At 46.4% G+C, this 12,535-nt stretch overlaps 1 protein-coding gene across 2 annotated transcripts in view; it reads left to right on the top strand.

The window, feature by feature from the left end:
- Positions 1-2,236: 2,236 nt before the first annotated feature.
- Positions 2,237-12,535, top strand: part of HIF1A (hypoxia inducible factor 1 subunit alpha) — a 33,550-nt gene continuing 23,251 nt past the window's right edge. For both annotated transcript variants that reach the window (XR_009418717.1, XM_059475348.1), the window contains exon 1: positions 2,237-2,469. Coding sequence is in view for 1 of the 2 variants with exons in the window: in XM_059475348.1 (XP_059331331.1) it covers positions 2,435-2,469 (35 nt within the window). In the remaining variant the exon portion in view is untranslated. The remainder of the gene's footprint in view (positions 2,470-12,535) is intronic.

Genomic DNA, 12,535 nt, shown 5'->3' with positions numbered 1-12,535 from the left:
AGCCCTTGGGGAGGGCTTCTTGCTACTTATGCAAGACACTTGAGGTTGAGTCTTGCTTAGATTGTTTTTCTTCTGGAGGCTCCAGTGAGCACAAAACAACAGAAATATCAGTAGTTCACAGCCACACTGCCACAGGCTATTGTGTTGTCACAGCTCATAAGCAAAGCAGAGCTGGGCTTTGTCTGTGTTTGGATAGAAATACCTTGAAGGAATAAAAGTAGTCAGAAGCACCTGTGCCTCTTCCATGTATCTGACTGCTGTGGGCAGAAGCAATCCTTTTCATACAGGGACTCCTTGTGATTGTAACAAATGTCACAGTCACTGCTTTTAATTCTTCTAAATAAAATAAAATAATAATAACTCCTCCAAACACAGAACACCCATGACTGTATGCCTAAACCAACTGCTTGTTACCTGGAGTTGGGAATCCACAGCAGAAGTGTTAGGAAGGTGCAGCACTGAAGCACCATCTACTTTGCCCTGCAGGTGTTTCTTATGTCACCACACGTGCACACAGCAGCTAAAGAATGTCACTTATGCCTGTCAAAGCTGCTTTTTTTTAAAGGTATCATTACTGCTGAGCTGCAAACTGAGTAGTCTCCTAGGGTTCAGCGCCAGATGGTCACTTGAAGTCCTTGCTAGTGGGAGCCCACAAGATGTAAAGGAACCCGTGAGCTCTGTGGGGTCACTCCACCTGGAACTGTGCCTTTCCTGCCTCCCCAGAGTGCTCACCCATACATGACCCTGACAGAACTAAGGCTTTTAACTTTAAATGTGTGTGCTCTGCCCCAGTTTCCTCTCCTTGCTCTCCCATGGCTGTATCCTGGCTCCTGATCCAGGAGGCCACTCACCTGTGTGGCCATGTCAGTGCCAGGTGGACACTGTCCAGCCCCTCCTGGACAGTGGTTAGCAGGAGCTCCTGGGGCTCTCAGGTGAGCAGTGCCTAAGGCCAGGCTTGCCGTGGGGGGAGCAGGGAGAGGAAAAATGGGCACAGGCACTGGGATGATGGCATTGGATCTGGGCCAGCCTGGGTGGGTAGCAGGGAAGGAAGGCAGAGGGGGTCACAGTGCCTCGGCACAGCCCTGGTCCAACCTCCTGGCTCTGCTCTTGGGTTTGGTTTGGGAAGTTGTAAAACTTGCTCGAAATATGCTTAATTACCTGTCAGTTCCCCCTTTGGGCTGCCTGGCTGTGGAGCTGACTGCTCCCTTTAATTAATGTGAGGTTCTGAACCCTTTAACTGGAAATGGACTAAAAAATGTTTTGTGAGGAGTGGCTGCGGAAGTTGGGTTTGCTTCGTCTGAAGAAGAGGAGTCTCGGGGGGGTTTCATCACTGTCTAAAACTCACAGAGAGGAGGTTGTAGGGAGGTCTCTGCTGCCGTGGCCGCAGTGAGGGGACAGGAGGACATTCTCTTAAGGCAAGACATGGGAGATCCAGATTAGATAATACAAAAAATAAAAATGTCTCTGTTGGGATAGTCAGGCATTGGAATAGGCTGGTGCTGGAATCCCCGTCCCTGGAGGTGTTTAAGAGGTGCTGGGGAATGTGGGTTAGGGGCAGTCTAGGTGGATGTTTGAACTGGATGATCTTAAAGGTCTCTTCCAACCTCGATGATTCCATTACTCCAAACATCCTGGGTTTTTATTCTACTACGACACCTTTGGGAGAGGCAGCAGAGTCAAGCATCGAACAAAGTTACATGAGAAAGGAAAAAAGAAGGAGATAAAGAAAGGACTAGCTCCTCGCACTGTGCCCACGGGGGTGCGATCTGTGGCAGGATCCGCGCGGGCGGTGCTCGGAGCGGAGCGGGCCGGGCCGGTCCGGGTCGAGCCGAGCCGAGCCGAGCCGGGCTGGGCTAGGCTGGCACTAGCTCCCCCAGCGGGCGCTGTGGGGCCGGTGCTGTGGGGCTGATGTAGGGCCGGCCGGGCAGAACTGAGCTGAGCTGAACCGGGCTGGACTGGGCAGGGACGAGCCCCCGCCGGCGGGCGCTGTGGGGCCAACGCTGTGGGGCGGGCGCTGTGGGGCCGGCGCTATGGGGAGGCACTTTGGGGCCGGCGCTATGGGGCTGGCACTGTGGGGCCGGCGCTATGGGGAGGCTGCTGTGGGGCCGGCGTTGTGGGGCCGGCCGTGCCCGGGCCCGCCCCGCACGCAGCGCCGCACGTGAGGCGCCGGCCCCCGCCCAGCTGAGCGCTCAGCTGACCCCGCGCGCAGGGGCCGGGCCGCGCCGCCGCTCCTCACTGGCGCAGCGCGGGCCCCGCGCCGCGCCCGCCGCCGCCGCGCCCGCACCTCCCGCAGCCTGTGCCCCGATGCTCTGAGCCCGCGCGGCCCCAGACCCGGCCAGCGCCGCCATCTCGCCGCGCCCCTTGGCGGCCATCGGAGCCGCGGCCGCCTCGCATCCAGGGAGCCGGCGGGAGGAGGAGAAGCCATCCCGCCGCCATGGACAGCCCCGGCGGCGTCACCGACAAGAAGAGGTACCGATGCCGCGCCGCCCGCCCCCCGCCTCCCCCCCGCTCGCTGCTGCCGGCCCCCGCCGCCCCCTGCTTTGTTACCGCCGCCCCCTCCTCGGCCTCTTCCCCGCTGCCCTCCCCGCGCTCCCCCGGCCCGCGGAGAGCTCCGCTCTTCCATTCCTTCTTCTCCTTCTCGTCCACGTCGCCATTTTGTCGGCGGGGGGAGCGGGCCGGGGCTCGGGGCTGGCGGCGGGGCCGGGGGTGAGGTGCCCGGTGTCGGCCGCGGTGCCGGGGAGCGAGCCGGGGGCTGCTCCGCTCCGGGAAATGAGCGGGCAGGGATTGATCGTGCCCCGTGCCCGGCGCGCTCCGAGCCCGCCGTGCCCCGGCTTTGTGCGGAAAAGGGCCGGTTCTCAGTCTGGAGATATGAAGCTTTAAATAAAAAAATCCCCAAAAGTCGCGTTGGGGAGGTGTAAGAGGAGTGGGGAGGGGGAGCGGATGGACAATGTGAGTTGAGAAGTATGAATAATTCACCGAGGATTGTAAGCGCAAATTAGAGGAAAGGGGGGGGGGGGGGGGGGAATAAAAGCCTTAAAAGCCTTTGTTAGGCGGTGAAGTTTAAGGAGCCGGGGGGCTCGGGTGAGCCGGTCCCGGCGATGGGGCTTTGTGGGGGGATTAATTGCCTTCTTCGCCATCTGCAGAAGGCTTGTTTATATGGCTATCGATACCTTTTCTCGGCTTTTAATTCTTCGAGATGGGTTTTGCCTGCCCTTGTATGCGAGGGTCATCTGAGCAGGTTAAGCGCTCTAAGTGTTACAGCGTGTAAGTTGTGTCGGGAAGGAGCCTGGCCGGGTTGTAAAATGGATGGTGAGCTTTGTGCCGGGCGGGAAGCTCCGGGAGCGCCGGGAACATCGGGCAGCACCGGCACCGGGAGCGCCCGGACCGCACCGGCTGCCTTGGAGCGCCCTGGGAGCCGCGGCCGGGCTGCGATGGGGGAGCAGCGGCTCTGGGTGCAGAGAAATCCCGACACGGGGGCACCCTGGGGTGGCACTCAGCCTCCAGCTTCTCTGCTCTGCCGGATGGCTCTTGGGAAGCCTGTGAGAAAATGTTGCAACCAACATGATTAATCTGCGCTTTGCTCTGATGCCCTAATTTAGTGGCAGGTCTGGGAAGGGGCTTTGAGACTTGTTTCCTGATACTTTTTTTTTATTGTTGTTTCTTATTGGGATTTCCCCCCCCCCCCCCTTTTTTTTTTTTTCTTTTGCCCTTGAGCATTTGTTATTTTTTACTTACCATTCTGCCCCACTGAATGACTTTTATTTTTTTTTATTGAAATTCCCTTATCCTGGATGTAATCTGCTTTCTTCAGAATGCAAGAATGAGTATGCAAAGCTTATCCTTTCTTCCTAAAGGCAGGGCTTAAGAAAGAGAATTTGTTGTTTTCTGTTTCCTGACGACAAAGTTCAAAGTCGGGAATGTTTCTTATAAAGGGATATTCCCCTTACTCCTGTTGTAGGGTTTTAATGGAAAACATAAAGCTGTGTCTGTGGTACATTCGTCCTGGGGGCTGTGGATGTACACTTGAGTGAAGATGGCTAAGCAAAAAAAGGAAGGATGTGAGCTCAGCAGAGAGCTGCATGGAAATATGAAACATTTCTCAAAAAGCTGGGTTGTTTTTGTAGGGTTTAGGTTTTAGAGTGTCCATATTCAGAATACCTTGAAGGGAGAAGTCCTTTATGTCCTGTTCTTTATCATCTTTGATGATAAAACTTTGGCTAATTGTATATACAGTGCACCTCAATTTTGGCATGGGTTAAGATTCTTTTATTCCTTGCCTTTCCCTCTGCTTGTATGTGGATAGTGTTTATCCCTTGATAGTTAATGTAAAGGTTGTTGTTTACTTAATTATATGCTGTGAGATTCAGAAAACATGGAATTTGCCCAAGTTTATGTCTTAAAGTGAAATTTGGTCATAGCAGTATCTGGAGGTGTGGGTTTTTCTACTGGCCTGTTGAATCCATTTTTTGATGTGGTTCCAAGCTTCTCATATATGCAGAGGGGTCAAGACTCCCTAAGAAATCAAGTATCAGCACCATGATTAGATACTGAATTATTTGTGTTTTAGCCATTCTTCAGTAGTTGTATCACTTTGATGTGCTCCTGGGTTTTCCCCCGGGTGCTGCAAGGACAGCGTTTCAGTGCACGGAGTGGGTGAAACAGAGTTGTTGGGAGCTTGGTGTGCTCATCATTGACTCTCATTTGAGCCACATTTAAGGTTTTGGTGAGAAGGGTGAGATTTTTCTCAATATTCTTTTAGCAAACTCCAGCATGCAGATGGCTGATGCAATGAAAAGCTTTTCCTCGGGTCTGTGCTGTGGCACTTCACTATTAGCAGAGGAATTTTGGTGCCTTTTTCAGTCAATGAGCCATTTAGGGTTATGGGTTAGTCCTTACTTGGGTAGTGGCTTGCAGCTGGTAGCTAACCCAGATTCATTTTTCTAGTGTGATGTAAGTCTTTTTAGCATAAAATACATATTTTTAATGCCATAGGTGTGAAAAAAATGAGTGGTTTCTGGAGCATTCAGTCTGAGTTTTAAGATGGTATAAGCCAGTGAAATTTAATAATAAAATTAATATGAGTGCCTTGCAGAAGAACTTCAGCTTTTCAGTTTCTCAGAGCTGGGCCTTGAAACTTATTTTTTTAGCTTCTGAAGGGGATGATTTGGAAGACCAGGGGTTTTCTGCTGGATTTTGCCACCAAAGTCCAGCTCCAGAATCTGTTTGAGAAGGCTGTGCCCTGTGCTGGTGGCTCTGAGGGGCAGTGGCTGCCCCGGTTATTCTCAAACCTGTGTGAGGTCTTTAGGACTGTCTGTGCCACCGCTTTTGTCTGTTAATTTCTCTCAGCGCTGGGGGAACTGAGCCACCCTTGCTGGAGTCGAAAGTGAATACAAAACCCTTTTGTGTAATCCGGGCTGTAAGAAGAGGAGGAATCTTTCAGTAAATCTCCTGGAGAGTCTCCCCACAGGTATGGGGAAGGCTCAGTGGTTTCTGGCTCACAGAACAGTGGTTTTTCTGCTTTCTGGATTTTCCTGGATTGTTTGCCTTGCCATACAACTTACCTGTGTTGTCTGTTCTTTGCACTGCCTCAAACATGAAAAGTTTTGTGAATTCCTTTTACAAAAATGACCAGAAATGTTTTTCCAGTGCCCACTAAAGATGAAGGGAACAGCATAGTGCTACTGCTCATCCTCATCATCATCAAGGCACTGAAAATCAGGGAAGAATAGCTGTGGAGGATTTGCTTATTGCAGAAATTTTCCATAATTTTGCTCTGCTCGTGCTTTGGTTCCATTTATCAGTGAACGTGTGATAATTTGCCAGTGAGCTGATGGAAGCAGCAGGAGGGTTTTCTGGTTTTTGTTTACAGTCATGCTTGCTTTGCCCTTTAAAACACAGTGTCTGCAGTCTGGGTCTCTTGGTTGGGGTGCCTGAAATACCAATAACCAGTCCATGCTTAGCTAAGAGGGCTGCTGCAGCTGCGATCAGATGGTCCAGGTTGTCGGGGGTCTGTAACAGGGTGATGTGATAGTAAGAGGTTTTCCTTTGAAGCCCTTTCAGGCTTTTCTAGCAATTCAACCTTGTGTTGAAAAGCTTTTCCTTTCCTGGAGGCACATGCTGGACCATTTTTGGAAGGTGTAGGGGGTAACAAACCTAGCTGCACGCTCTTATCAGCATCCTAAGTGTGGCACTTAAGTCAACTGTTGGTTTAAAGGTGGAGGTGTGAAGTGGATAATCGATTTTATTCTCTCATTTAATTGCCATCCCCATCTGCTGGTTGGTTTCTCTCTTATCAGAAGTGCCCATCAAGGGTTTACCTGGGTTAGGCTGAGGTGGCATGCTCTTTGTGAGCCTTGAGGAGCTGTGCCCCGCTGTCCTGCTGCTGCCACCAGAGGAGACCACGCTGCTGTCACGGGTGCCATGCGTGAATTCCCCTGCAGGTGATTGCTCCCTCCCCTGCACCTTGTGCAAGCAGCCGCAGACTTTATTCCTCATTCCTCCCTGGCCTTGGACTATAATGCCTCGAGTTTATGTGTCTGGCTCCAAGACTCTGATTGCTGATGGTGAACAGGAATAAAAAAAAATTAGTCAATAAATATTAATAACGTTGTCAAATGTCAGTGGCATTGCAGTGTGAGCCCGAAACCCCTAAGATTGTGCGTGTTCCTGTTGGTGTGCTTCCAGCCTGGGAGCCTGGAGGACTCTTGCTGAGCCTGTGTAACACTGGATTGAATGCTTGGATGTGTTCATGTTGCTCAATAGTAATAGACTGGATTTCAACTAGATTTGTGACTTTAAAGGGGACATCAAATGACAGAAGCTGCTGATTTTTAAAAATCCCCCCCTTTTTTTTTTTTTTGCACTACCAAAGAGAATTTGGCAGTATTAATTTATTCCTAAAGAGCTTTGGTGTTAGGACATGCCAACAAAATAATTTTTACCTGGTTGTAGAGTGTGCATGGCTAAGTAAGGCCAGGAGGGAAGTCCCACATGGTTTAGTGGTGGTGTACAAGAGCATCAAGCTTTTCCTGATGGTACTTCCAAGGAGATGCAAATACCAATTCAATTACAAGATGTGTTCTTTAAAAACAAGCAGATTCAAAGCAAAAACAAATCTTGCAAGAGCTTTCCAAGAAGGCACAGTAGCCCATACCTGTTCCTAGCAAGCTGGTGTCCAAAAGGAAGGAATGTTCCAGATTATTGCACCTTTTATCTTCACACACACAGTTATATGGGCAGGTGTTTACATGCCTCAGAAAAACCACCTAGGTAATGCATGGAAAGAACTTGGACCTTAATCATCTTTTCATGTTATAACAGCCCTTTCCCTTTTGAATTTGAGAAAGTCTGAGCATTTTGAGCCTCTTCTGAGAAATTCCCTTAGTGTTAGAGGGGATGGAAGAGAATGCAGGAGAATCTGAGTTTTCCACTGAGGGCTGCTCTGAAATGGGAGACACAGGGAGGTTTTGTGATGCTGGGGACTACAGGATGAGCCTTTGCACTTTAGTGACTGAAAATTCAAGGAAGATCCAGATTTCCAAATCACCACTGGACATGAAGCCTGTTGAGGTTTTTCTCTTCTGAGTCTCTGCTATTTAGCTTGGAATAAAAATCTCTACCAAAATTACATTCTGAAATCATTAGGAGCATGGAATGAAGTGAATGCATGCCAGCATATGTATTTTGTGAATGCAGTTTATGTAGGTGATGAACATGAGGGTTCTTTGATGTGGAGCCACAGCCTGGGTTGAAGCTGTGCCTGTTCATACCAGCCTGGGGGTTGGGTTTGAGAACTCAGAGAAAGTGCATTGATAAAGAGCAGCTTCATCATGTGCATCATCTGTCCTTTCTTCCTGTTGAAGTCTGATAACACTGGGACTAGTACAGAAATGTAGCCCTTTAAAAGCTTGAGATGTTTTAGTAGCAAGAAATTCAAAATGGCTTTGCTGGCACTGGAGAAGAACTGGTGCTTCAGGATGGTCCACTGGTTGTTCCTTAAAGACACCAAAGCTTAAATGTGTGTGTTGGCAGAGATACTGTGCAGCTTCTGTTTAATTTGGTGTCAATGAATGCTCCTTAAGCATTTTGAGAAATGTTACAACAAATCTTTTAACTCACTGCATTAAAATAGAGCCTGAACTTCAAGTGAAAAATTGAGTCTTCTGAATCAGCAGCACTGATTATAATTGCAACAGTGGAAGGTTTTACCAAGCAACTAATTTAATAAACATTTTGACTTGATATGTAATAATCCTGGAAATGTTACCTGGAAAAGATGACCTGTTTTTTTTACCAGAATGAGTTCTTTCATTGTCAATCCTAAACCAAAACTAGACTGATGTCACTTTATGGAAATGTGTGCATTTCAAGAAGCAAAAGGATTTGAGGCCAAGCCTCCTGTTTTTGCTCACAAATGAGAATAGTAAATGGACTGTTATGATAGAAAGGGAGTTATTAAAGGCTTACCTCCTTATGTTTGCTTCTTGTTCACCTCCTTTGGAAGACATAAAGTAATCCACATCAAATATAAAGGCTGCAGCCTCCACTAGCTAAACTAAAGAAAGGAATGGTTTAGCTGGGGACTGGCATTTTGGTGCTCAGTCCTTCAGAAAGGACTTTTTCCTTGCACCCTATTGAGTCTATTGGATGCTGAGCTGACATTGCTACAGGCTTTTTGTCCTAGCTATTGTTGTAAATGTTTCTCTTGACTGCTTTGTGGTTTGCTCTTTATTCACAGAGAAAAATAAAACTTGATATCTCTTACTTCTGTTATTTTTTCCCCCTGTTCTTAAAAACCTTTGATTACAAAATACCCTGTTAACTGAAAGCAGTTGAGGAACTTGAGGTGAAGGGATGAAACTTGGATGGAAGCAATGAGGGAAAATGTCCAGCCTCCAATCTTGAAAACAAAATGCAGTGAACAAAACAGAAGATGGATTTTAATGCCATGATTTAGACTAAAATTAGTTACTTTATCAAGAGTCTGCATCTGTCTGAAGGTAGACCAGTTCTTAGCTAAAACATTGTTTACTGAAAGCCTGACAGATATCTTGGGGATATGTTTTGCATCATTTTTTGTGAGCTTGATAGAAGCAAAAGCAGAAGGGCTGAAGGGAGGAGAGCACTTAGTGTCTAGTTCTGTCAAGCCTGTGTTCAGATATCTCTTTTGAATAGCTCTGATTTTTCTGTAATAATAAACACAATTTTACTACCATGTACCTTTAATCCTGAAGGGTAAAGCACAACTAATTAAGGAAAAAAATATTCTCAAGAAAAAGCCAAATAATGTAGCTGAAAAAAAAATCTTTTATGCCACCACCGTATGCCATGTGGTTATTTTAAACCAGTATATTACCATGCAAAGGTGAACTGTGGGTGGGTTACACTGTGTAGTAAGACATGATAGAATCCCTTCACCATGATCTAAATTAGAAATGACAATATTGAAGCTTTTCCCTTCTTACTCACATTTCTGTGTGGGGAGGTAGTTGGGGTTTCAGGTCAATCCAAGGGCAAATGCAGATGATGGATACCCTTGTCAGGGTGGTGCTGTGGTGGGTTCAGGCCATTAGGGCTGTGCTGCTGTGCTGGGGTTTGTCTGTGGGATGGGTGTTTATCTGCATTTGTGGGGGAAGGCTTCTCTAGGTGAGCTGAGTGAGTCTCCTCTCGCTGCTTCTCCCACTCTCATTTTGCAAACACTGCTGGCTTTCAGAGCATTTGTGCTGCTGTGGCTAATCCAGGCTGACCTGCCTGCCTGCTCTCCTGATTTATTAGAGTTTTATCACTTAGGGGTTTTTTTTGGTGGTAGTCAGGCTATGGGAAATGCCTGTAACTATCCTCATGTGTAGAAAATGGTTTGAATTGCTGTGTTAGAAAGAAATATACCAAGGAATGACTTTTGTGGTGTTGTTTCTGCTTAGATATGACATTAGTTTCTGTAGTTAAATCTCTTTTGAACATTCATACTGTATGTAAGGAATTTCTGAGTTCTTTTCCTGAGCTGGATTAGTGGGCTGTGATGTTCATTAATTCATGAAGGGCAAGACTTTCTTCTGTATAATCACATGCTTCTGATTACACACGAGGTTTGGGTGTGGGGTTTTATTTTTTCCTTCACAAGAACTCTCTACACGGACTAGAACATAAGAACTAGTAAATAAAATTGGCCATAAAGCAATAATACTTTAACAGGAAATCACGTCAGAGCAAGGTGGGTCAAAGCAATAACCCCAACCCATAGAGAACTGGCAGTGAGAGACTGCAGTAATTCTGTAGGGCTGCAATAGGAGGAAGGAGCACCCCTCCCAAGCAATTTGGAAAAAGTGTGCCTGCTGAGGGATGAGGAGTCCGGGCTGCTGGTCAGGACAGACAAGTGTGTCACTGCAGGGCTGGGAGGGAGAGGGAATGGGGCTCTCGGGGCCATGTTGGTGTGGGTCTGTCTCAAGGCCTGATAGATGGTGCTAACACTGCAGCTCTGTCCCTCCCTGTTAAAGCTGATCAGCTCCTGAGGTCCCCTATACCTAAATAACCTAAACAATTTTACTACTCAAAGTTTTAACTTTGAGTGGTAAAAACTATAAACCAGTTTTTAATATGAAGTTGTCAATAGGGCAGTTCCACTGTTTTAGCTTCTCCTTTCCATGGAGGAATGATTTAGCAAGTGTCATGGCTAGCAGCTCTGGACAAAACACACATCTTACAAACAGTGAAAAACCCCAAGTGAACATGTACTCAGCACAGTCAGGAGAGTAAATTTTGTCCTGACACTCTGGCTGTAGGTGAGGGTGGCTGGTGGGACAAGCCCATGGCTGAGCCATGTGCTCTCCACATGGACACAACTGGTTATTCTGGGTATGGCTGCAAACCAGGAGCTGCCCCTGTGTCCTGTTCAGCTGTGCTGCCAGAAACACCTTGCTTAGGCTGGGCCTGGAAGGGTGACCAAGTTTTATATCAACCTCAGGAATGCATTCAGCCTTAAAATTAAACGTGAGACCACTTGCAGGTCTGCTTTGTAAAGTTCTACTTTCTAAAGTTCCAACACCATCCTGATGCCATATACTTTTATGTTGTAATATTTACATCTCTTTTTTGTGTAATGAAGAAAAAAATGAAGCTGTATTATAATGGATATAGTTTTTGTGACTCCATTTCTAAGCCAGGTGTTTTCTAGAGTAATTTTACAGTCTGAGAGGAAAGATTGTTACTAGCAAGGAGATATCTTAATCTTTTACTGGCAAATGATGGCAATAAATGGCAGAACTGAAAACTAGTTAAAGCTCAAGAAGATGTTACCAGATTTGAAACACATTAATAATTAGGATTTCTTGTTTTCTACAATGTATATGTCTATGAAACTTTGGGAACAAATAATATGATAAATACAAAGCCACTTGGTTGAAGAAAGCAAATCTAAAGAGAAAAATGTGAGTTGCTATTGGAAGATGTTCATATTTTATAATGTTCTCACACCTGTATCGAGAAAGATGAGCCTGAGTTAATTAATCATGCACAAGTTATTTTACATGGGAACTGAAAACATCTCTAGAGTAAAATGTACCTGATTAGAGAAATAGTAAGTTTGAATGGGAGAAAAATCTGTGCCCATAGCAAAGTGAAAGAAAGGAAACCTCTTGATTTTAATTTTTTTTTTTTAACCAAATAATATGTACACAGTATAAAAATTTTCTTATACTGGGTGGTGATTTAAAAAGCTAGAAGGACACAAAGTTGACTGCTACACATTTTAAGTTCTATCCATTGACCATTTTTTATCTAAGTATCTTCAACCAAAATTTACCAGTTACGGGTGGTATTTTCTAGGGTTGGTGTTTTTTCGTTTGGTGTTTTTTTTTTTGTGGGTGTTTTGTTTTGTTTTTGTCTATTTGCCATTGGTAAATAAGGAGGAACAGGCCAACTTATATGTGGTGATTGATTATTTTTCAGTCAAGGAGATGAAAAATTTGGGCTGCATTTAGAGAATTGGGGGCTCACTTGTAGGAATCTGCTGTGGAGGGGTCTTTGGGCTGGTTTGGGGAATGATGTGTTATTTGGGAGATGCTGTGGCCCACAAGGTTTGGATGACCATGAGGACAGGAGCTGCACACTCAAGTAGAGAGGCCAATTTTAGCATCTGTAACTGGTGGCACGGGGTTGCTGCTGGTGTGCTTTGCTCTCAAGGCTCTTGGGCAAATGTTGCTGTGCAATTTTGTTTCTATTCTATGATTTGAGGCAGGGAGTGGGAGTCTGGGTTATATCCTTCAGCTGAGCTCTTGGTTCAGCTGCAGTGAGTCCTGGTTGTGAAATACCCTTTTGCTCTGGGTCTGTAACTGAAATATCTTCTGGAGCTCAGATTTTGTTCAGCTATTGCAGGTAAATATCTCTTATATATAAGAAGTACTATTGGGTTTGAAGGGGTCAATGAAACAGCTTTCAGTGAGCTCTCATGGATAACATGCTTATGATTCTCTGCTTCTGTATTCTGTGGTAGAAATACAAAATGGAAATGAATGTCTGGCACTGAAATTGTGCAGGAAAA

Source organism: Ammospiza nelsoni, chromosome 6, assembly GCF_027579445.1.
Source record: "Ammospiza nelsoni isolate bAmmNel1 chromosome 6, bAmmNel1.pri, whole genome shotgun sequence".
In the NCBI taxonomy this organism is placed as follows: Eukaryota; Metazoa; Chordata; class Aves; order Passeriformes; family Passerellidae; genus Ammospiza; species Ammospiza nelsoni.
Note: the sequence above shows the minus strand (reverse complement) of the source record. Positions and strands in the feature narration are given on the sequence as shown.